Source organism: Plectrocnemia conspersa, unplaced genomic scaffold, assembly GCF_051122295.1.
Source record: "Plectrocnemia conspersa isolate PC_06_02 unplaced genomic scaffold, ASM5112229v1 ptg000005l, whole genome shotgun sequence".
NCBI classification, from domain to species: domain Eukaryota; kingdom Metazoa; phylum Arthropoda; class Insecta; order Trichoptera; family Polycentropodidae; genus Plectrocnemia; species Plectrocnemia conspersa.
In genome coordinates, this window is record NW_028277169.1 from 2,705,049 (window position 1) to 2,730,010 (window position 24,962).

Genomic DNA, 24,962 nt, shown 5'->3' on the forward strand with positions numbered 1-24,962 from the left:
ACATGATCACAAATTTACTGTAAATTAATTAAAACAGATTTGAAATTATTGACCGTGGCAGGGGCATATAAATAATCTTGTAAAAGTCGTCGCTCCTCGAATCATTTTACACAGACAATAAAGACTGTCAACAGCCGTAAAAGTTGCAACTTTATATGAAACAAGAGAGCTTCTATATTACACAGAAATGCGCTGACAAATTTAAAGCGCTTATTAAGTTTCAAGGTTTTATCGGGCAGATATTTTTCCCCATATCAAAATCATTATTGATATAAGTTAAAGTCTAAAATGATTGCAAAATTGCAAAGCGATTTACCAAATGTCAATTTTTTTACAGTAATCTTTACACATTTTATTTTAGCCCTGCTTCATTTTTTTTAGTAAAATTAGAAATATCTTTATCTGCAATATTTTTCTTTATAATATAAACTGACCTATTTAAGGATTCACTTGTTAATGTTAGAACCAAAAACTAACAATTGAACTCTCACTTAATAATTATGCAAAATTTGCAAAATATTTTCTACACTAAATCATCAGATCTGTGGTCTAGCTTTAACTAATTTTATAATGTTAAAGCTAAAACACAGATCTGAACAAAATAACTGTATCATAAAAAAGGCGCGGTTATTTCTCTGTTACATAACAGAATTACTAAATACCGTTACATTTGCTTTTGATAAAGCAAATGTATTCCTTTTATGTTGACACAAAATATGCATACGAAAATATCCAACATAAAAATTTGCGCCGAAATATCCGCTGGTGGGATTTTTCACATAGGACTGCAAGGGATTATATTATTCTATTTTAATATCTGCTAAGATTAATCCCCTACAATGAGCATCATTTTATTCTACGCTTTCACTCAAGTCAATTTTTTTTCCCAATATCGATATTATCGGTATTGCAATCCCTAATGATTTTTATTGCCAAAACAGTATTTTTAAACAAATAATTTGCCTAGAATGTTTAAAGTTAATCTTAGCTTCCTATAGTCTGATGAGTAGCGTTTAAACCTAGATTAGGTCCCGAGTTTCATCCAATGTGTCTACTTGTCTATCAACTGCCCTCAAAGACATTTTCATGTATTATGTTTAACATGAGAGTTTAATATACAAACAATTTTGATTTTCGCCATTAGTGCTTTATTGCAGATAATAGTACAATAATATAATTATTTTACTTATTCGTTGCTGTCATATCATTAATATTTTTAAGTTTTTTTTTGACCATATGCTAATTAGCGTCGTTTGCTTATTTTCAATTCTAAAATAAACTAATCATGTTTATAATCTAATTATAATGTTAAAAAACAGACAAAGATAGTATGTGTCCTTGTTGATAGAACGGTATATGCATTTATTCGATCGATGATACCCGCCTGCGCCGTGGGCTTCGCATCCATACATCAAAAGCTTCATTGTTTCATCTCTTTCGCACCCCTCTCCACACCCCGCCGCTTTTCCTGGAATTTTTTCCCATAACTTTGCCGGTTATGAACGCGCAAAAAGAAAACGGGCGCAATTAATGCGGATCCGTTGAAAAAATGTATTTTATAAATATATTTATATAGTATATGAATATATATATATATTATTTTTAAAGGACATATTTCAAAGGAACCGTATTTTCGACAGTTTTCTTTCTGAGCGTTGATAAACGGGAAAGTTATGGGGAAAATGAGTCTTTTTTATCATTGAATATATTTGCTTCTATACTTAATATATATTATATACATACATATATAACGCATCGAGCCTACCTTGTCGCATAATTGTTCTTCAATTTTTTTATATAGTTTAACTGAGAAAACTACTGAGCAATCATTAATGGTATGATTATGTGAAATCTAATGTTAAAATTGGGAAAGGCAAGGTTAAAGTTCTGCATGAGTGATTTTTTTATGTATTTTTTGTGCTAAATTTACGCCGCACATAAGAATGAAACTGCTGAAGCTCAGCTGCAGCATTATTGTTTAACCTTTAGTACTACAAAGACATGTATGTCATACCCAATATATTTTCTGTTTTTTGCAGCCATTTTAAATGACAGTATTTTATTTCATCACTTAAGAGATACTTCTATAAATATATTAATACACCCATACCTCGCTATACGGCCGCTCTTTATACGGCCTTTATAACGGCCCTCTTCAATTAAGGCACGTTTTCGATTTACGGCCTAAAATGTTTCGCTATAACGTCAAAAAAACTTTTTTTCGATGTCGATTTTTTAAAAAATTTAAAAATAGATTTAATTTGCATAATTTTAAAATGAAAGGTGAAGTAGCTAGAGCCGATGAGGCCGCATCTAAGGAATATCCCAACATTTTAAAGGGAATTATTGAAAGAGGTGGTCATTTACCTGAACAAGTGTTTAACGTAGACGAAACAGGGCTTTATTGGAAACGAATGCCTGATTGCACGTACATTTCAAAAACCGAAAAATCTGCGCCTGGTTATAAGGTGTCTAAAGAACGATTAACTTTGCTACTTGGTGCAAATGCCGCGGGTGATTTTAAGCTAAAACCACTTTTAATATAATTGTCCGAAAATCCAAGGCCTCTTAAAGGACTAAATAAAAATCAATTACCCGTCATATGGAGATCCAACAAGAAAGCTTGGATGACTAAAGCTACTTTAGAGAATTGGTTCAAAAATCACTTTTGCACAGAAGTGAAAAAATATTTGCCAGACAATAACTTAAGCAACAAGGCTTTGCTAATTTTGGATAATGCACCAGGGCATCCTACTAATTTATCGGAACTATCTGAAGATGTCATGATTAAGTACCTTCCGAAAAGTACAACAGCTCTGATCCAACCAATGGATCAGGTGCAATAGCTACTTTTAAGGCATATTACTTACGCCGAACTTTCCGACAACTTATAAGGGAAACCGATGGTAAATCTTCAATTAAAACATTTTGGAAAAACTATAACATCAAGGATGCTGTTGACAGCATCAGTGAATCATGGAAGGAATTAAAATTAACAACAATGAACCATGTTTGGAAAAAAATATGGCCAGAATGTGTAAAAAGTACTGATGCAGAAGTTAATTGCCTTCCTGAAATTAGGCAAAATATTTTGGATCTAGCACATGATCTCGACTTTGAAGGTATGAACGAACGTGATGTGCTTGATCTACTTGAAGCTGATAGGGAACCCCTTTCATATAAGGAACTCATTCAGTTGCAAGCAGAACCGGCATTTGATGAAGAGACAGAGCCTGTTGTATCCAAACAGTTAACATCAAAAAAATTGTCAAAAGCTTTTTCCTATTTCGAACAAGGAATAAACATCTTCCTTGAAAACGATCCTGACGTCGAACGTAGCGCTAAAGTTTCTCGAGGAATTAACACAGCCATTAGATGTTATTAATCACTGAAGAACGAAAGAGACAAAAAGGCAAGACAAACAACGTTGAACAATTTTTTTAAGCCAGGCCCATCCTTACCAGCGAAAAATGAGAACGACAGTGATCTGCAGGTTACCATTTCTTCATCGTCTTCAGATTAAAGCCATTTTAAAAAAAAATATGTATGTATTCATACACATATTTTATGTAACATGAAGTTGTTTCATTTTTGTTTATGGATTATTGTTGTTTTTTGGAGTCTGTTATTATTTTATGTACAAATGTATGTATTTTTGATTTAAATGAAATAAAAAGATAAAATGCATTTTAAATGATAAACCATGTTACATATTTAACAAATTTGGAACCGATCGTTATACTGCTTTTCGCTTTGCGGCCAAGTTTCGTGGAACGTATCTAGGCCGTAAAGCGAGGTATGGGTGTAATTGTTATATTACTACAATTCGTCGTAAAATCTATTAATCCATCAATGGATTTTGGAAACAATTTTTTGATACTAAAAACTGTATGTACCAGAACCATTGATATTGTGTGAATTACAATTGTGAAAAATTAAATTAATAGTATTTACAAGGATGGAGCGAAACATTCGTTCTTTTGTCATTACATTCTTGGGTGTTTCATTTTTCTTCGGGTAGTGGTCCCAACATCTGGAACGGGTACAGTGTATACCCTAAATAAATAATATCTAAGAAGCTCTATTTTTGTGAATAAATAAATTGGACCGCAGCTTTTAATATTATGTGGCACATCATTTAGTATCAAAAATATTTATATACCTCACATTTTCTTCTTATCTCAGTTTATCAATAATTGTATAATAGATATTTATGTACTAATGGTCCATTACCATCACTAGGTAACGATCTGTTACATTTTCAAGTTAGCTTGTAATCATATGTTTTATTTCACATTCTCATTCCATTTCTAATTCTTGCATCTTATTGACTCCTCTTCCAGTATCTCTCTTTTTGAACTGTACTTGCTTCTATAATTTCATATTATAAATATTTTTGTGACACTGCTTTTTCCTTGTGATTTTTTCTGCAACAAAGTCGCATTTAAAAAAATTGACTGTGTCTAAAACATAATTCTCTTATCGTTTATAAAATTATTAGGTGCAGTAAAATGCACTCTAGAGATGCCTTAGCGACTCATTTACTGTCGCATAAATTCGACCTCAATTGAATTAAATTATTTGATGCATAGTGTAGCCCGATTTTACGAAAAGCTATTACACTATATATGATATAAAAGATGGCGTCTGAAACGATCATGTTACTAGAAATTCTGAGCTTTGGTAAAATATTTCCGATATGTTAGATATTGACAGGCGAGTGCGCTTTGGCGCTTAGTTAGTTTCCAGCTGGGTTCGGTTGGTTTTGACAGCAAACTTGGCTCTGTGAGCCTTTGTGAATCTGAAACAAGATCCGGCTTAAATATTTAATTATTTCCCAGTAGCTGTATGACTAAATTTCACTTTGCCCAGTCTTTAATATGCACCGCTTATCTCTTACATTAAATCGATCCAATAACTGCAACTATTAATTAATAGTCGCTTGTGTTATATAAGAATAATGAAAAGGACGATTTCATAGGCGTATCGGTATGTTGTATAAAACGTAAAAGTGCTTCAGAATATCATAGCAGTTGAATAAAATAATAAAACATTGTGATGACTGCACTGTTGACGGTTCGAATGTTGACCTTGTTAGAGTGCACATACGCACACATGCATGGCTCACTTCCCCGTTCAATTCCCTGATGGAATAATGCAGTTTGCTCAGTAATAGAATTATTCAACTCATGATAGGGCTTGATAACTGCGTTCGCATTGTGTTATTGTGACTCGTTTGACTTAATTGGGTAGTGCAAGTGTATATTTTCGTCAGCGAATGCGCAGGCGCTTTGTATTATACATAAAAGGAGGAATATTATTCAATGAAGATACAGTACTATTGGCACTGTTGCAATCAATCAACAAAAGCATGTGTAGTATGTCGCCAATGATATTTTAAAAACAGGGTGTGTCGGAAATATTATATAGAATATTTATAATGCAGTTTTAAAAATATATTCCACACGTTTTTTAACTGACTCTGTGATATGTGTGCTTAGATCACGTCGAGCGGTCACCATTGTGAGTTACTCTGATCGTTTATAGAGTAGTTTTGAGAAGAACGTCTGATTGTCGTAGATCGATATTTTTAATATTTTTCTCAAAACGACTAGATCATCACAGTGGTGACGCCCGACGTGATAAAGCGAAAAAACAGACGCAATTCACAATTATTATTTTTTACAAACTTTTCGTAATTTAATTCAAAATTGCTCATTTCTTGTATTTTATAATGAGTTTATTTTTCAGTAAGAATTAAATTTATATTATTGCATTATTCTTCGGCTTTAACATTCATACAAATCCAAATTTTAGTTACCATTTTATGATAGAAAATATTATTATTAGATTATATAAGCATAACCTTACAATTTATTATTATTTTATTAATTTATTTAGCTAATTGTTTACACACTAAACAAATATTATCAAAACATAGATATAAACTATAATATAAACATAAACATGATATAAAATATACTTAAATATTATAATTTATTTATTAATGCACAATGGTCTCTTTATTCTATTGAAGAAATCCGTTACATTTTTATTTTTGCGGATTGTACTCCTTTTCTTAAACCTATTTATCCTTAAATTATCTTTATTTCTTATTAAATACTTATTCTCATCCTAGGTAATATACCTATTTTGCTTGTATGTAATTACAACGTTCCTTAAAATTGAATTTCTTATCTATTTTTATATTATTATCTAACACATCTTTATAACTAATAAACATACATTTAGTTAAGGTGCATTATTTTATAACCATCTTATTATTATATCTAATTCATAACCTATGAAATAAATAAAAAGTGTCGTCCGAATGTATTTAACATTTTTCTATATTATTAATTATATCAATAATACATATTATAAACAACAATGGTCCTAATTTGGACCTCCGTGGTACACCATGAGATATTATAAACTTTCTCGAATAAGCATAATTTATTTTCGCTCCGTTAAATAAATATCAAACCATTTTTAAACCTATACTCTCTAATTTCTTTATCAATATACTTCTGTCTATTGTTTCGTAAGCTCTCTTGAAATACAAGAGAACTGCTCTATTGTTTTTGTTCGTATCTTTGGCCAACAACCAATCAAAGTTTTTCTCTGATTCCCGATTGTTGTTCACACAAAATGTTTTGTGAAATAATAAAATCCAACATGAAACATATTAATTGGTCTCATTTCCTCAACATTTTCACTGTTTTTTATTTTATCTGTAAGTATACTAGTAGCAATCTTTAAATTATCAGGTATTTCTCCTTCAGAGAGTGCTTTATTTACTAAATAATGTAATTTAGTCTATGTTCCTTTAATTATAACGGTGTCAAGATTTAAATTTGCCGTCATTTGTGCAGTAAATGTTGGCAACCCTGAAAAAACAAATTTGACAGCTGAGAGTTTAGGGTTAGTAAAAATGGAGCGTTACACGATACAACAACGTGTTTTCAGTATTGAACAATATCTCAAAAATAATGAAAGTTTGGCGGCCGCAATTCGAAAATTTAATACAAAATATGGTCCTATAAGTTCGACAACTGCGGAGAGATTAATTGAAAAATTCAGAGAGACTGGATCAGTTGGAGACGCTAAACACACTGGTCGTCCAAAAACAAGCCGTTCAAATGTCAATATCGAAGCAGTGCGTGAGGTGTTGGTGAAAATCCCGGAACATCAATTCGGCGTCGTGGACAAGAATTGCAAATTTCAATTAGCTCTTTACAGCGTATACTCACAAAAGATCTGTGTCTCCGTGCTTACAAAATTCAATTAACACAACAAGTGGATGCTGATTTTTCGAGCAAAATCATCCTAAGCACATTTTCACCTTGAAGGCTTCGCTAATCGCCAAAATTGCTGTGTTTCGAGCTCGGAGAACCCACATTTGTTTGTTGAAAAAGTAATGCATCCACAACGTGTCACTGTTTGATGCGGATTTTGGGCTGGAGGCATCATTGGACCATACTTTTTTGTAATTTCAAAATAAATAAAAAAAAATACATTAAATGCTTTATTATTGTATTATACAAAATCTCTTCTATACTCTTAATGTAGTATGTATTCATTTTTTCTGCTATCATATGATAATCTTTATTTATATTTCCATCAATCTCCATATTTATTATGTGTTTCTCTGAATAGGTCTAATTAATTTTTTTTATTGTTTTTTACATCTCATTTGAGTAATTTTTAATTTCTTTCATACCACTTTTTTATAGCTATTCTTAATGCTTTGACTGCCATATTTCTACGTTGTTGATATGTTTTTTATTTTTAATTTAAAACTTTATGTTGTACTCGTTTTATTATTAGTATTTAATTTGTGTGGGCAGCTGTTCTGCCCTCGCTCTGGCGACGGTGCGCTGGCGCTTCATTGGTCCACCCTGAACTGCCCCTCGAATGATTGTGAGCTTTTGTCGCTTGATGGCGATGAACGCAAGGAAAACATGTGCTTTAACGAAGCACTTTAACTCTTATATTCTCAGATAAGAATTTGTCAGCCTGGCCGCGTTAAATTTTGTTCCTTACTTTAAAAATAACCCTATATTAAAAACATAAATGTTCTGGTTTATTGTGCATGAAAACATTAAAATGTATTTATACTATAGTGGATTAATGCTTTTATAATTTAGGTGCTAATTTATGTTTTCCTTTGTTCGCAGGCTCAACGGGGAACAGAAATTTACCAAGAATCCTGATAGAGTCATGGTCAATACGACCCAAAATGTGGAGACTAGATCACAATCTGCTACGAGTGGAAGAGATGCTTCGCAGTCGTCGCCAGCGCGGAAGATTGAAACGGAACAGGGCGAGGCGGCGCCCACGGTCGGGAGACTATTGAGGGCCCGTCGATCCCGCCCTCGCCTCGCCGACAACAACCAAAAACATAAACTCATCACTATGGTGCAGTGTAAATTACCATTAGATAGGATCAACGTCATTCTATCGAAAATCAAAAAGACTGAATTAACAAATGTAGAAAAAAGTGATAGTTTATCTAGTGATCTCAGTGTTCAAACAGATTCGATTTCAAATAACGATATAAATAGTGATATGACGACGGACGATAACATGACCGACGTCGAGACGAGTCGAAGTACTATGAATTCGCCGAATCGAATCATGTGTTTGTTTTGCGATCGAACGTTCAACAACAACCCGTTGCTGCAGAAGCACACCGATAGGAGTCATCGAGCGTCTTCCATCAGGCGATTCAGCTCTAGGAAAGTCGAACAGGCGCCTTCGTCGAGTTTTCATCCCGGGTGTAACTTGTGTAGTAAAAACGGCAGCTCGCAAACGGCCGCCGATCTTACGGCGCTGTTTACTCATTTGCTAGACGAGCACGCCGTCGAGTACTTTGCTTGTAGGAAATGCGAAATTAGATTTTCTACTAAAGAAATTTCAATATGTCATAATCGGGATGTACACGGTATCAATGCGGAAGAAGTCGTAGAGGGAAAGTGCACCAGATCGAGCTCCATCGCCAGCGACAAGTCCACCTTATCGCCGATCTCCTCCAACGCATCCCTGAGCAGCTCGAAATCGAGATCCACACCTTCTAAGTCGGAACAACAGAGTCCGAACCGCCTCAGCGACGACGAGTCAAAAGTCGAAAGCAGAAGAGGAAGAACGACCCAAAGAAAATCCAGATTGAGCGCTTTGTCGATCGAACGCAAAATCAACTTACCCGTCGCTAATAGGAGGAGCGCCGCAGAGTCTCATAGCGCTCTCAAGAAAGCTAACATCGACCAAAATGCAATCATTGTTTTGGACGACATCAATCAAGACAACAAGCTTTTCAAGAACAAATCTGTATTGATCAAATCGGACGAGAAAGACAATCAGATACTATCAAGGTTAGGCATAGCTCAGAACCGATCGTCTAGAACGCGCAGTTTGAGAAGGTTGCGCAAAGCGCCTCTGACTGAAAACAGAGCCAGCTCTGAGACCCCGCGTAAAGATAAATCTAAGGCTAAGACCGACGTTCACGAGTTTGTCATAAATAAAAATAAGAACGACCCCAATTGTAAATTCGATCCGGATTTCTATTCACACGTGAGCGGTAACGTTCGTGAGAATTTGATGAAGTTTTTGGACGGAAAACTAGGAAGGGAAACTGAGTCAACTGTAGTACCAGATTTGATCGATCCGAAGATCAAAAGCACGCACGCTGTAATACCGGCCGCGACGCAGCCTGCCGAACTCCACGGCAGCGACGTGAACCTGCACGCGATCACAGTGTTTCCTACGCTATTGACTTCCGACCAATACGGTTCCGACAAGATCCCTCACTACTCGTACGGGGCTAACGCTCAGACGTTCAAGAAGATCATCACGAAGAACTCGTGGAAGTGGAAATGGGATCCGATTAAGAAGTACAAGTATTGCAACGAAGACGGCAAGATCGTGCGGAAGATTCGACCACTGCAGCACGTCAGTCCTAGAGATCTCTCAAAATTGGATATTTGGACGCAGCTGACGATGAGAGAGAAGCTCGACAGATCCATGTCGAGAGAAGAACCTATAGAAGACGAGTCCAAATGCGAGCGCCAGAAGCAAATCAAAGAGTTGAATATAATATTAGACAAGCGCTCCTTTCCCGACATCGAGAAGGAAAGCCTTCGGTACGGAGAACTAGACAACGCTTCCGTCGATGGCGAATCGTCTGAAAGTAGGCTCGCAGAAAACGCCTCAATCTCAAAGAACGAATCTCCTATGCCGAATCCTAGTTTTTTACAAACCTTAGGCCTAGCGCCTAAAGACTCCAACGCCGGTGCGTTACCTTCGCCTATTCTCAGCGGAGAATGGGCGAGACCTCGCTGTTACATATGCTGTATATGTGGACGAAGGGCCGATTGCCTGAGATTGCTGGAGGCACACCAAGCCACGCATCATCCCCACGTTAACAGCACTCACTACGAAATCGTCGGTCAAGAGTTACTCGATACCGAAGTCCACAAGTTTCTTTATCTTCCTGGGGGAAAAGCGAACCGCGATAATCCCGTTAAAGAGTCAGCCGTTAAGCAAGTGAAAAAAATCACACGCAACATCTTGCACATGGGCAGATCGACCAGAATACTGAGAACGACAACGCGCAGTATAAAATCTCTGGAACGAGGCTGCACCAAGTGCAAGAAGATGCTACAGCCGACGGAGTTTTATAGACATATATTAGAATGCGCCGGCGATTACGGCTGGATAATGGCGAAAAAGAAATGCAAATACAAACCTTTCGGCGCGCGACGGAAACGCGTGAAAGGCCTGTATAAGAGAGAAGTACCCCAGGAAGAAGAGAGAGTGGAAATGAAAGATAGAGTCAATAGACCGAAATTACCTCCTAGACCAAGAATTAAACCGAGCGATGGTAAGATTGGTATTCGATTAATTCGTTTTCAATATAGCTTGTACATAGTTGACAAAAATACTTTTTCCATAATTAAGCTGCTTGTGCACATTTTTTGAAGGGATGTAAGAGCATTTTCTTTTATATCGATTAACAGCTGAAGACCGACCGAAGCCGAACTGAATATTGTGTTTCAGATTCGACCTAAACCGAAACTTTACTGAGTACCATGAAAATACATTATGCAACATTTTTTGACACATTGTGATAAATAAAATAATAATGTGTTCATAATACATAGTACATTTTGTAATACGTCACTTTACTTTTCCTATTTTAAAAATTCATAATAAAAATATAGAGTATATGCGTCAACTTTAAATGATATCAAAATGTACTACGTATCATAACCATTATATTCAATTTTTGCTTTTAAAAAGTTTTAAAATTAGTATCATTCACTGGCCATATAAATTATTAAAGATAAAAAATAAAACTAGCTACAGTTTTTTAATTGGATCCGATAACTAACTAAAAATGATTCAATATATATATAACTAAATATAATAATAATATGTCTCAATACAAAGACATTTTGTAGCACAAAATAAATTCATACTCTAAAACTAAAAATTTCCCTTATAGTCTAAAATTTGGATTTAAATGTTTTCAAAATATACTATGCATTATAATCAATCAAACATAAACATGTAATTACTTATTTTTGTCAAAGCAAAAGTTTTAAAAACAATCAATTTTATAATTTAAAATATAAAATCAATCATATAATGTAAATATAAATGTTATACTTGTGTCAAAAATATTGTTGTACAGTGTAATAATAACATACGGAGGTTGCAAAACGAGATATCTTAAGAAAACAAAATAGCTATTAAAATTTCAGTCCTTAACAACTTATTCATACTTATTGCTATCAAAGCTTTTTACTCGAAATGATAAAAAATACTCAAAACTTAACAGTAGTTTTAATCATCCTTTACAGAAGTAGTATTATTATTATTTTATTTTTTCAAATAACAGTATGATAATAAAATCACTTTAAATTTCATATAGCACATTTATAAAAAAATAATATGATCGAATACATAAAAACTAAATGTTTTTGCCCAAAATTAATGAAAAATAATAAAATCATCGTAAAAATTAAAGTTTCGGTTTTTTTATCGGTCGGTCTCAATTAACATCCCAACGGTGGGTCTTGATATCCATCGATGGTTTCATACTGCATTCATTTTTGAATGGTGCTTATAGTTGAGAAAACATGAACGAAGCTATCGACTACATATCATCTTTGTCGTTGAGAGGATTACTGTTTAAATGACATACATGTAAAAACAGGATTAAACCTTTCTACGAGACGATCATGTAATTGAAAGATTTGGTGGATATCAAAGGCCTGCTGTTTTTTTTATAATTAATAGCAACGAATGTATTTTTATTTAATCAATTTAACAACAACTGTCGATAATTGTAAATAATACATTTTTCTAATATTGTAATCACACTTATTAAGGTGCATGATATTAATAAGGAATCTTAGGAAGATTTACTTCCTTGGTGATTTTATAATCATATGTACTGTTACAATTAAAGATATCTTAAAAAATATGTATCATGCATACAGATAAGCCAAAAAAACTGAACACAACTTTAACCCCGAATTTAACTCGATGATTTCAGGCTTTATTGTCTCATCTGTATATTCATCTGTGACTATTTGTTAAAACTGAATATGTTACATTTTATTTTCATTAAGGAATTAAGAATATAAGTCTACATTAATTTTTTTATATATGAAGACCTCAGGCCAAAATTAATTTGTATTTAAAAAACCACATTGATATGTTATTATTTCGATTTTTTCTAATAATACTTTAGTTAATTACTAAATTACAGCTGTCCGTATAATGGTAAGTAAAGGAATTTTAACTATGTATGATATTTTTATGAAGGGAATTTATGACATAACCTCAAAAAAATTATGTGGTTTTTGTGAAACAAAAATTTATTCGTAAAATTTAACGTAGTTAACTCATTTTTACCGAAATTTATAAATTTGACTCCCGTATCTATGTCTATTATAAAATATCAATTACCGTGGTTTATATGTTATTATTTAATGCTTATAAATGATACTTTATATGACTGACTTATACTCTTAATTCCAATGTGAATTGATTTTTAATTAATAATTTTGAAAATGACATATTATGCTTTTGCAAATAAACACTTTTTTGATATAATATTGTAAATTTATAGGCGTAAGGTTATATACGGAAGGTCCAAATTTTCCAATGATATAGTTTTATTATTAGTTTATTATATGTTCCGCTCTTTTGTTTATATATTAAATTAAAGTTATTTTGTTATAAATAGATGTAATCATAAATTTAAACAATAAGTATATTTATTTGTGAATGAATGTAAGACAAAAAGTTGTTAAATACTAATTTCTTTGATGTCCAAAAGTGTCAATAGTTTAATCTGATATAAATGTGTGATTGTTATTTAAAAGCAGTGTTTTTCAAATATGGCGAAAATTTAAAAAAAAATTAAATATGAAAAATTTCTCGCTGCGCGACTAAATTATCCCTATAAATATTTTAAAAATAAAATGTCAAAAAGTCACTCAAATGAGTGTGATTTTTTTAAAGTGTCATATTGATGGAGAAAGAGCACATCAAAAAGACACAAAAGTTTGATATCGAATAAGCTTTAGATACAGTATGATTGATGAGTGTGCTGTGGCGCAAAAAGGTTGAGAAACACTGCTCCGTTGTCTAGAATTAATGCGGTTGAAAAATCTTATGTCTAAAACTTATTTTATTACCAGTTTCCGAATGATATATGTATGTTTTTACTTATAAGTACTTAAAATGGAAACTTTTGGACCTCTAGTATATTATACGATTACAATTTTGTTACCTACTTGGCTAGGAAGCATGTGCTTCGCGGATTACGCATGATTTCGGTTTTACACAATTTTTTAAAGTGGCTTTTAAATGACATCATTGCTCTGCACATACTTTACGTTTATACGAGAAGTTTCATATACTGATTTAAAATGTAGATTGATTTTGACGCCACGTTCGACAACATATTTTAATTGCTAGTCTTTTTTATATTTAAATTATAGATCACCTTAAATTTTTACGTAGTTTTTTTTTGTGTTAAATTATCTAAAATGTAATATTTTGCGTAGTAAACTGGGTTGTCAAAAAATTACTTATGTAATCGGTAAGATAATGCTATTTTTGTAATGAATCTCTATATGAACTAAGAAATATATGACATTTTAAAGTCGGATGAAAGAAGACAAATTACGGAGGATGAGTAGCGAAAGTAGAAATATGTATAATACTACTTTTCAACACGGACGGCCTAATAGAATTATAGTAACCGTATATGTAAGAAAAGTTACATTATGTGTTTCTACTTTTGAGCTTTACTTCTCACGAAATTGATTGGACGTTTTAAACAAATTTTTAGGAACAATTGGCATTGCACAAAATCTTAGGGAATAAATTTGGTACGACAAAACTTACAATTGACGCAACTATGCTTCTTCCATCCTTTGCATCGTTCAGCTCAAATATTTCTACATATCTGTAATTGATTTGATACATATCAAATATTAATTATAATTTGAATCAACGAAAATAACTCGATACTTCAATTTTTTGTAATTTATTTTGTATGTCACATGTGCATATATGTATTAAACTATATGAAAAGATCTGGTTCTTTAAGAGAAAATGTAATTGTAACATTTTTGTTTATATAATAATGTATAATGGAAATATTGTATTTATTATATTTCAATGTGTATATATATATTATATAAAGTGTGTTAAAAAAATACAATCAAGCAGTGCTGCCATACATTCGGTGAACGTAATAAAAATGTTTTTGGGACTGAATATGAATGATAGAAAAGAGACGAAAGTTATAGAAGAATTGTAAGGATGTAGATGTTTTAAAAAGCAATTGAAACTGAAAGAATAGTTTTAAGTCAAGATTTTTGTAGTAGTAGAAGTAGTTGTAGAGCAGTAGTAGTAGTAGAAATTTTGATAATTTGAAAAATATGAATGAAAAGTGTGAAATGAAAACATCTCTCGGTACTTGGTAAAAAATGGTACTCCTTAAAACGGATATCATATTTTTTTTGACAACCCTAAATTTTTCTATAAAATTAACAAATATATATATTTATATATATATTAACACTTAACCTCTTTAGTTGACCGTTCATCGTGTTATTTTTCAGCCGAAACCATCCAGCGTATGCTGGCAAATTTGCCGGCTAAGCGAGCATCGCGAACAAACCAGCTGCAGGACCTCGAGTCGTCCAAAGTAAAGACTAACTCCCAGTGCGAGAAGAACTCTGGCCAGCAAGTCAGAGATATTAACAGTTCTGCTAAAGTGAAAAGAAAAAGAGTGCTACGTAGTAGTGTTTTGAACTCAGTGAAAAGTGTTTTGACTAAAAAAGTTAAACGTGTTACCAGATCGGGATCTGGTTCTCGGTTGTCGAGTTCGAACGTTGACAACGGTGAAAGTGGCTCGACCGAACGCAATGATGAAACGGATGAAGCGCTTGATTCGAGCCGAAATACACAGACAACCGTCGAGGATCCAGCCCTGCATTCGAAAGTACAAAGTCGAGTTTCCGTACACACCGATGATCGACCCAGAAGACTCGTTTCGGTCTCAAAAAACGATGTCATATCTGCTGTCACAAAATCCGAATCATTAAGCGAGTCGCCTGCGAAATGCCCGCAGAAGACTCTCAGGCGGCGACCGGTTGTCAGCAGTAAATTAATCAATCATACGTTCAGAAGGAGGACTAGAAATCTCAAAGTCAAAGAGTACTCCGATAATGCACCACCAGAAGAAGAACCCAAAGGAGACGATGAGCAAAATCAGTCAGAAGAAACACCGACCGAATTACCAGAAAGCGACAAACCCGAACCGAAACCTAAAAAGAGCAGCAAAAAGTTGCTCACTTTACCGTTAAAATGGATCGGGAATAAAAAGGTCCATTTCAACAAAAGCAAAAGAGTTGCTAAGAAACAAATCGATAAACCCGTTCCGGAAGATCTGCCGGAACGACCGGCGAGTCCGGATGCGTCAACGGAGCCGAGTCAACCTTCACTGCAGGATCAACCACCACTGTCGGATCAACCGTCACAGCCGGTTGAACTGGCGCAGTCGAAACCGGATGAACTATTAAAGCCAGATTGTGAAGACAAATCTGAACTTTTGGAAAGTGCCAATTTAAAAGAACCCGTAGAAACTGAAGTTAATAATCAAAGTTCTGATGTGCCATGTGATAACTTGCAATCCGATGAAACCCAAAAGGTCGTTGACCATAAAATGAACCATGAATATTACAGGAATCTATATATTGACCATCCTCACCATCTGCCCTATGCTTATACTGGTGCTTCCTACATAAATAGTGCAGTTCATAACAATTATCTTCAACATAATTTATTCCTGCCGAATTACAATGCTCAACTCAATTATTCCAATGTTATGCGCTCTTTCAGCCATCAAAATCTGGTTCCCAATAATTATCAAACGAACAATGTGTTGTATAATGAAGCTTACAGAAGTCCCGAACGCTCGTATCAACAAGCCTTACTATGCAGGAGCAACTACATTGCCGATTCCTACGCCCTCAATCTGCCGATGCACGGTGAGTGCAATCGTTTTTTATATCCTGTAGGACACGGCTATGGATTAGGTCATAGCGGAGGAGGCGTAGTTGCCGAACCGACTGGAAGACCTAATGAGGGTACCGTTTCAGTTGATAACGTCGACAAGCCTCCTTTACAGAACGACGTCAATAAAGTGGTCTCTAATGCCAGTAACGATTGTGCACTAACAAAGGCAGTGCACAAAAGCAAACATGTCAAGTCGAAGCGCGGTCTTAACGACTGCATTGCTATGCTAAAGGGCAAACTCAATGAAAAATCGACAATTTTTCCCGAACCGGCGGAGGAAATCGCCGCTCCTCCCGCACCAGACATATACGGCGAAGAATCTATTGCTACAGAAGACGTACCGCAGCCTTTAGATCTATCAGGCAAGACTCCCGAGCCCGAAGATCTGTCTATGAAAGCTCAAGAAAAGACTACAGAGAGCACTCCGCCGCCGCCGTCGTCAGAGTCTCTCACGGATCTCTCGGACGATCCAGGAGTTGAAATCATACAAAACTCGCCCTACGATCCAATTCTTAAAATACCACAATATTCCGCGACTTCAGAATTAACATCGAACCCATCTTACACAGTGACTTCGACGAACATCTTACGTCACTTGACGATAGTACCCTTTAATCACAACTACCCTTTCAAAGCGAGCTACATCACCGAGCCGACGTACCTTAACAAAATACCGATATTCTCCTCGCGTTGTCTCACTTTTGTAGACGGGTTAATTAATTACACCGACATGGGGCCACCGAAGTATGATTTTTTTATACCACCGCTGCTTTCGTCGACAGATTGGGAGCTTCCTAATATACCTGCGCAAATACAGTTCTTGATGCCCCTTGAAACAATGCGTCCGGTGGGGATCTTTCATCATGAGACCACTAGAGATTTTGTCGAATTTAAAATACCTGAATTTTTACCGCCGCCACCGCCACCACCTCCGCCACCGCCGCTGCACCAACCGCTGCAGACGCAGCCGCAGCAGACGGTGCAGTCACAACCGCAGCAGCCGCTGCAGTCACAGCCGCTGCAACCACTGCAGCCGCAGCAGCCACAGCCCGTCGTCAGAACCTCTCCTCCGAGACATTACATAGACGACATATTATCGCTAAAAAGCTCAAAACCAGCCAACGAATATCCCAATTCTGCCTATTCAATACCGCAATTGGTTCCGCAGATTCAAATATCAAACGAATGTCCATGCCTTTTCAAAACAGATACAGCATACGATATTCCAGAGTTGCCTGAATATCCGACCGAATTTCATAACGTAAACACTGATTTATATCTAATCGATCCGGTCACGGGAATTATCGCCGAAAGGAGGTTCGAGAGGGAGCTTGAAAATCTAAACAGATTGAATCCTATTCATAATATAAATATTGAAAATGTCGCCGATCAGAATTCTGTGATTCACTCCAATCCCGTGTCAGAGCATCATTCATCAGATGAATTGATAGTCGATTTGAGTTCGACTAGGATAAATTCCGGACTGAAGAATTTAGACGTCGAAGTTAAACAAAACGAAATACATCTTGATTTAAATATGTATAACATGATCAATTTGAATAACAACGATCGTACATGTTCGCCTAATTTATTGTCAGCGCCTAATATGTCTCTCTCTCCGAACATGTTCAGAGAGACCGTCGTCACTCACACGCAAGATGTTTTAAAATCGATGCATTCGCCAAAACTGAACACCTTGCCCGTTGCGCACGTTTCGGCTCCCGCCGCCGTCGACAGTTTCTATTTACCACCTACTCTAGAGGCCGAAGTTCCCGTGATCAGACCTCCGGAAATTAAAGAACCAGAAATTAAAGCCCCAGAAGTTGTCATTCCGGTTAAAAGTCCATCTGAACCATGCAAAATTATCAAGAAAAGAAACTATTCGCAGAAACAAAAGGACGCAATCAACGAGATTTTAGACAATCCTGATATTCCTAATAATCAAACATCGGTTATTAAGAGGAAATCTCCTAAAAAGGTTAATAAGTTGTTGGAGGTTCCGGACATTACTGAAGTACAAGCACCAGTGGTCCCAGTGGAACAAGTCCCAGAAAAACAATCGCCTAAATTAAAGAGGAAATCGAAAGCGTTCGTTGCCAGCAAATTGGATTTACCTGTTGCCGCAGTCGAACAGCTCGCTGAGCCTGTGGCCAATATGAAAAACATTCACAATTACCGAATGAAGTTAGCTGCTGAAGAAAATGTCGTTATCAACGAATCAGAATTTGCAGTCACTCCGTCCAACAACCGCGAGTTGATTTGCAACGAAAGTATTACCAAATGCGAGAAGGAAGCTAGTATCAACAAGGAGGCTTTGGTTAATAAAGAAGAGCTGGTTTTTAAGGGATTTTCGAAGAAAGCTAAGGCTAAGGCTAAGAAGGAAGAGAAGAAAAATATATTATCTCACATCGACGATATCCATGGTGCTGCGATCGCACCGGGAGAGCTGGGACAAGATAACACTCGAGATATTAACGAAATCATCAATACCTCGTCGTTGCTAGAGAACGTCAACGTTCCTGCGATGAAGATAAACAGCGAAATTTTACTGGTAGCCAACGAAGAATCCGACGACGACATCTGTTTGGCCGATATGGCAAAAAAGAAGAACCCCATAATGGAAGAAGAAGTGTTGGTTATAACCGTTCCAATCATAGAGCCGGTGAAGACTTTGGAGTACGACAATTGCGCCGAAGAGATCGTAGTGAAAAAGTATAGCGACATACCGTTGGAAGAAGTAAACGTCAACAATGAAGACATTCAAAATGCTCAACAGTCGAAGAACAGCAGCGGAAAAGAGAACGCTAAGCAAAATAAAAAATCCAAGACTAAATTGAACGTTTTTGAAAATTTCGAATTTGAAAATATGAAAATTGATAAAATGTCAGATTCGGAGATCAACGTCTTCGTCGAATCCGATAATTATAACAACATCCAGTACGATTCGAACGATATTATTCCGACCAAGAAGCAAAAGGTGAAGTCTATATCTAAAAAGAAGAACGCGTCCAAGAAGCATTCTCTTAAGAAATCAGGAAAATTGTATAAAGACTTCATCGATACAAATATCACCACAATCAACTCGGTCGAATTGAGCGAAAATGGACATTTGATTTTTAAGAAGCAAAAAGGAGAGCCGCAGATCAAACCGATCAAAGAATCGCCAAAAGTGAAGCATAAATCTAAAAATTCAGAGTCAAAGAAGAAGAAACACTCTCTTGAATCGAAAAATACTTACGCCGCTTCCGATAAAGTCGACGATAAAGAAGACGATTTGAAGAAAAGCGAAGAGTCTCCCAAATCTTTCATAAATGAAAAAGAAAACATTTTCACTCAAATGGATACGTGTATTACCAACAAAAACGTTTCATTATTCAACGAAAAAAAATCTGAGCTTTTGACTGAAGAAAACTCGGCAATCGAAGATGCTAACGTTAGCGATGTTTCAAAGCCCGATACAGAAGTGGCACCGGAACCTTCAAAGTGCAACATCGAAGCTGCTAAATCGTTTCCCGCTAACGAAGACATTAAAATTGCCATTCCAGTTAAGAAATCCAACTCAATTAAAGCACGGATCTTACAGCAAAACGCTATTGATAATATTGTCGGCATAACGCAAAATCATAATGATGCAAATATTGCAGAGGTAGAACAAAAAGTAGAAGACGAACCTGTTATTCTGAAACCCATTAGTGCATCGTCACCTATTGCATCGTTGAAGAAAGATAATATTGCTATAAATAAAATCGACGAAGCTGAGTTCGATTCGATTGCTGCCATTCAAAAAGAAGAAAAACGAACTAAGCGTAAAAGAAATAAGAAAAAAGTCCTAGAAGAAGATTTGAGTATTATTGAACTTTCTCCGATTGTGAACGAAGAGTCGAAATCCACACCGGAGCCGCCGATAAAAAATTACGATCTTAGAAAATCTCTTGCAACGAAAATAAATTTGAAGGACTATTTCGAAGCTAATGAAAATATTCCATTGAAAGACGTCAAAGTCAACGATACGAGCGTAATCGATAATAAGCCTAAGAAAAGTAAACCGAGGAACAGAAAAAATCAAAGTATTGAAAATATTATCGTCACTGAAGAATCTGCTCCGGCCCAAGCCGAACCACTATTGTCAGATACACCTAAACCTAAAAAGAAGACCAATCCGAAGAAATTACTAACTGATAACGGTTCAGAAGACGCTGTGGTGCCGATACTTCCAAACGACAAAATCGATTCGTTTGATACCATCCAAAAAGTGGACAATACTAACAGTTCCACCGAAGAAGTGAGCACTGATGATAAAAATACTAAACCGAAACGCGGAAAGAAGCGTAAGAACAGCTTAGTGAACGAAGTACAATCTAAAGTCTTGAACAAATCGATAGTCGCAACCGATAAGCCTCTCTCTGAGATGAAGACCAATATCGATATATACGAAATGATAGAAGACGACGTGAGCACGCTGACGAACAACAAAACTTTCAATGAAGAAAAAGAACCCATTTTAGAATCCAACGAAGGCACATATAAGAGAGTTAAGCGACAGAGGAGCTCTCCGTTCACAGTCGCTGCAAGAGAAGAACCCGTTAAATCGATCGAAAAAGAGCAGATCAAAGAGAAATCTGATTTTGAATTTGACGAGACCGATGACGCTAACCACATCGATAATACTCTCTACATTCCAAAGCTAATCCATAAGAGAAAGAGGATTCCTAAACCAATAATTGCACCTTTGATAATAGCAAGCCAAACTAAAGAACTAACTATTTCTGTTGACAAATTTAATGCAAATGAGAAGACAGATTTGAACGGAGATTACAATCCTTACGATACCAGCGATCTATTCAACGAGAGTGAACCTAAGAACGATAAGAAGAAAATCAACAGGAAGAAGAAAAGTGCTGATACAAAATTAGTTCTTTCCGATTCAGATACAAGTGATAAGAACTCGAAGAAGAAGAATAAGAAAAAGCGTAAATTTTCATCGGACGATTCGCCCATTGTTGTTGTCGAAGCTAATCAAAATGTCATGCCGCTGACTTTGAATGAACCGCTGATCAATTGTTTCACTACTTTGTCAGTTTTTGAGGTCAAGACCGCAAACAACAAAATCGACGAGTTCGATAGTATAACACCTGATATGAATTCTTCAGATTTAGATAAAGGATATAAGAAAATTAACGCTGACGATTTAGAGTTGATTAATCTCGCGAAAGCCATCAAAGAAGATATCAACGACTTTTGCTCTGATGAAATATTACAACCGAAAACTTCCGATAACAATGATGATATTTTCTTTAATAAAATCACTCCTTTACAAACCATACATCCCATTATGGAATTCGGCAATACTATTGTTAACAGTATCTCCATTGAAAACAAAAACCATCTTCCGATTCCAGAAATCGTTCAAAATACTGGTGAGACTAAATCCAAAGGCAAAACTAAAAAGTCTCCCTCTTCGAAGAAAGATAAGAATAAAAAGTATGAACCGAACGATAATTTTGATGCATTATCGAATATATCTCTATTGCGAGACGAATCTAAGCTTAATACTTCATTTGAAACTAGTTCTACTGTAAACAACTTTGACGTTGACTTTGACAAGACGTGCGATTCAAACAAAACATCTAAGGGTCACGATTCAATAGATAACTTTGATATCGATCTTGATAAAGAACCTACATTGAAGAACAAACATAAGAAGAGCAAATGTTTCTCAGATGAGCAGGTCAAGCATTCAAAGAAAAAGAAAGAGAAACAATCCAAAGAAGTGAAAAATCATTTAGTTTTCACAAATAACGACGTGAGCGTTGACAAGTCAATCTACTCGTTCAAAACTACCTCTGCGCCAATAACGAAGTTGCCAAAAGACAATTACGATCCTTACAGTATAAATCTGGCCGATGAGGAGTTGCAAGATGTAACCTACAGAAGAAAAGAATTGAAAAACAAAAGGATGAAACTTAATAAGGAGCCGCCTATCGAACCCATCTTCACAACTGTAATTTTCAATTCGAATACTAAATATTCAGACGATCTGTACAAATCTACTAAAGCATTTGAAAACATCACTAATCAAAATAAGATTCAATCTCCAAATACTAACCAAATCAGCAATGTAGACAGTGTCGCTGTTTCACCAATAGAAAATAGTGATCAGAAACACGAGTCAAAGAAAAGTTCGCAGAATACATTTATAAAAGTCGATAGTATTGCTGCAATTTCTGAAAACATTGCTAATACTGGAGCATCTCTTAACGTACCCATTGAGACTGTAAAGGAAGTCGATAAAGAACTGGAAGATAAGCAAGACAAATTTTTGGCAGACTTTGGTATGTATACCGAGAAACGTCCTCGTAAATCTACGATCTTGGCGAATCAAAAAATATCGCAAACGTTCAAGTCTGATTCTATAGATATCGAGGAAGTTAATAAGAAGCGCAGCAGTTCTAGCTCTCGTCAGAACAAATCTTTGAAAAAACGATCTAAAAAATCACAAGAGTTACCATTGATCACTCCGTCTGTCTACGAATCAAAAAATGCTGGATTTTCCTCCGACAACGGCGATGGACAGCCTATGGAAATTGAAAATGTAGACAGTTCGTCCGATACCAACCAAAAGAGCAACGAAGACAAATCCAACACTTATTGTACAATATGCAAAAGAAATTTCCGGAGACCTGAGAATTTATCGAAGCATCAATTGACATTAATGCACATATCGAAATTGTCTGAGATCGAAGCTCAAAATTCACAGTCTGAATCGGAAGATAAGACTCCGTTTCCAGCGATACAGATAACTTCCCCGAAAGAGAAAGTTGTCGAAAAGCATAATAAGGACGTGGCGACTGAAACCGATTTTATTATATCTATGATGGATGCCAACCTTTCAAGACCGTATAAAAATTTGGCAGAAAGGAAGAGCTTTGACTATGAAGTAGTACAACAACCGCCTCAGCCGTCGAACATCGTGAGTCCTAAGTTCTACGAAAAGTCAGAATATGAAGCGATTCCGAAACAGACCGCAACAATACAGCAACCGGTTCAAGACATCGGAACCGACTTGGCTAGAAAACAACTGAGCCGAGATGAAGCACTGTTTTTCGAATGTTGTAGCCTGTTGAAAGAATCGGAAACTACCAGAAAATCCGATATATATAAAACGCCTCAGAAGCCTTTGGATAAACCTCTCAATGACAAACAAGTCGAAGCGATCAAAAGTCCGATAGTCACTTACAACTTGACTGTTAAAAATATTTTACAAGCCAGCGAAGTCATTCCTGAGACGTTCAAAAAATCTAACGACATCGAATCGGTAAAGAACGACACTGTTCCGATTAGAACATCGCAGGTTAACGCCAGCGTAGCAAAAGCTGATCTGAAAAAGCTGATTGTTAATAATGAAAATGAGCATTTAAACATGTACGACGTTTATGAATACAATGAATCCTCCGAACAACTGAGAGAAAACGACACTATAACATCTGCGTTGAAAGACGATTTGGAAGATACTGTAGAGTCTGCACCATACTGTTTAGAATCTCTGATCATTCGTAGTAATTCAAATGACTTTTCCGACAACGGCGATAGTCTGATATCCAGTAATCGTACGCCAAAACCGTTTAAAGCTAAAGAAACTTATAAGCTTAGCGAAGAAATCCCCGGACCTTCCAATTACAAAAAGTCCGAATATAACAGCAGGGAAAGCTTAAACGTTCAGTCGTCTGATGACGACTCTGATAAAAATTCTAAAAATTACGACAGGAACGGGATACCTAATATCGATCCAAGAACTGTTTTTAAAAGTGCTAAAGACAAACATGATCCCACACTTGGTGCGAGTAAAGTAAAAAAAAAATCATTGGACCCCATTATACCGGAGGCCCCCATGGTAATAGATGAATATGAAGACAAATTCGACAAAATCAAACGCAAGGCAAGGGAGAAGGCGCAGGCTGCACAGGAGGCGATGGCAGCAGCTGCTTCTTCGCCCAGTGTCACAGTGAAGCACCGGAAGAAGAGCCACTCCAAATCAAGGTATGTCATCTAGTAATAATCAAGGTAGATTTAACTGTGTTTTCTTTTATCTGTATCTTATTGAAAAGATCTTTAAGATTTTGAATACAGTTAGAAATTAAGAAAACTTGACACCACTTTCAAACCTTCAAACAAATATAAATGAATTTACCTAGACAAATTTTATAAAAAATAAAAATTGCTACTTTAAAAAAAATTTAAATAAAAAAAATTTATAAAAAATAAAAATTGCTACTTTAAAAAATAAGAATTTCTTTTTATAATTTAAAAAAAAAATCAAAATAATTAATTAATTAATTAATAATTATCCATATGCT

At 35.5% G+C, this 24,962-nt stretch overlaps 1 protein-coding gene across 2 annotated transcripts in view; it reads left to right on the forward strand.

The window, feature by feature from the left end:
- LOC148234667 (uncharacterized) overlaps positions 1 to 24,962 on the forward strand; it is a 195,186-nt gene that overhangs the window by 163,269 nt on the left and 6,955 nt on the right. For both annotated transcript variants that reach the window (XM_088186305.1, XM_088186306.1), the window contains exons 4-5: positions 8,181 to 10,882; positions 15,150 to 24,645. In XM_088186305.1, coding sequence (XP_088042431.1) covers positions 8,224 to 10,882; positions 15,150 to 24,645 — 12,155 coding nt within the window. In that variant the 5' untranslated portion in view covers positions 8,181 to 8,223. The remainder of the gene's footprint in view (positions 1 to 8,180; positions 10,883 to 15,149; positions 24,646 to 24,962) is intronic.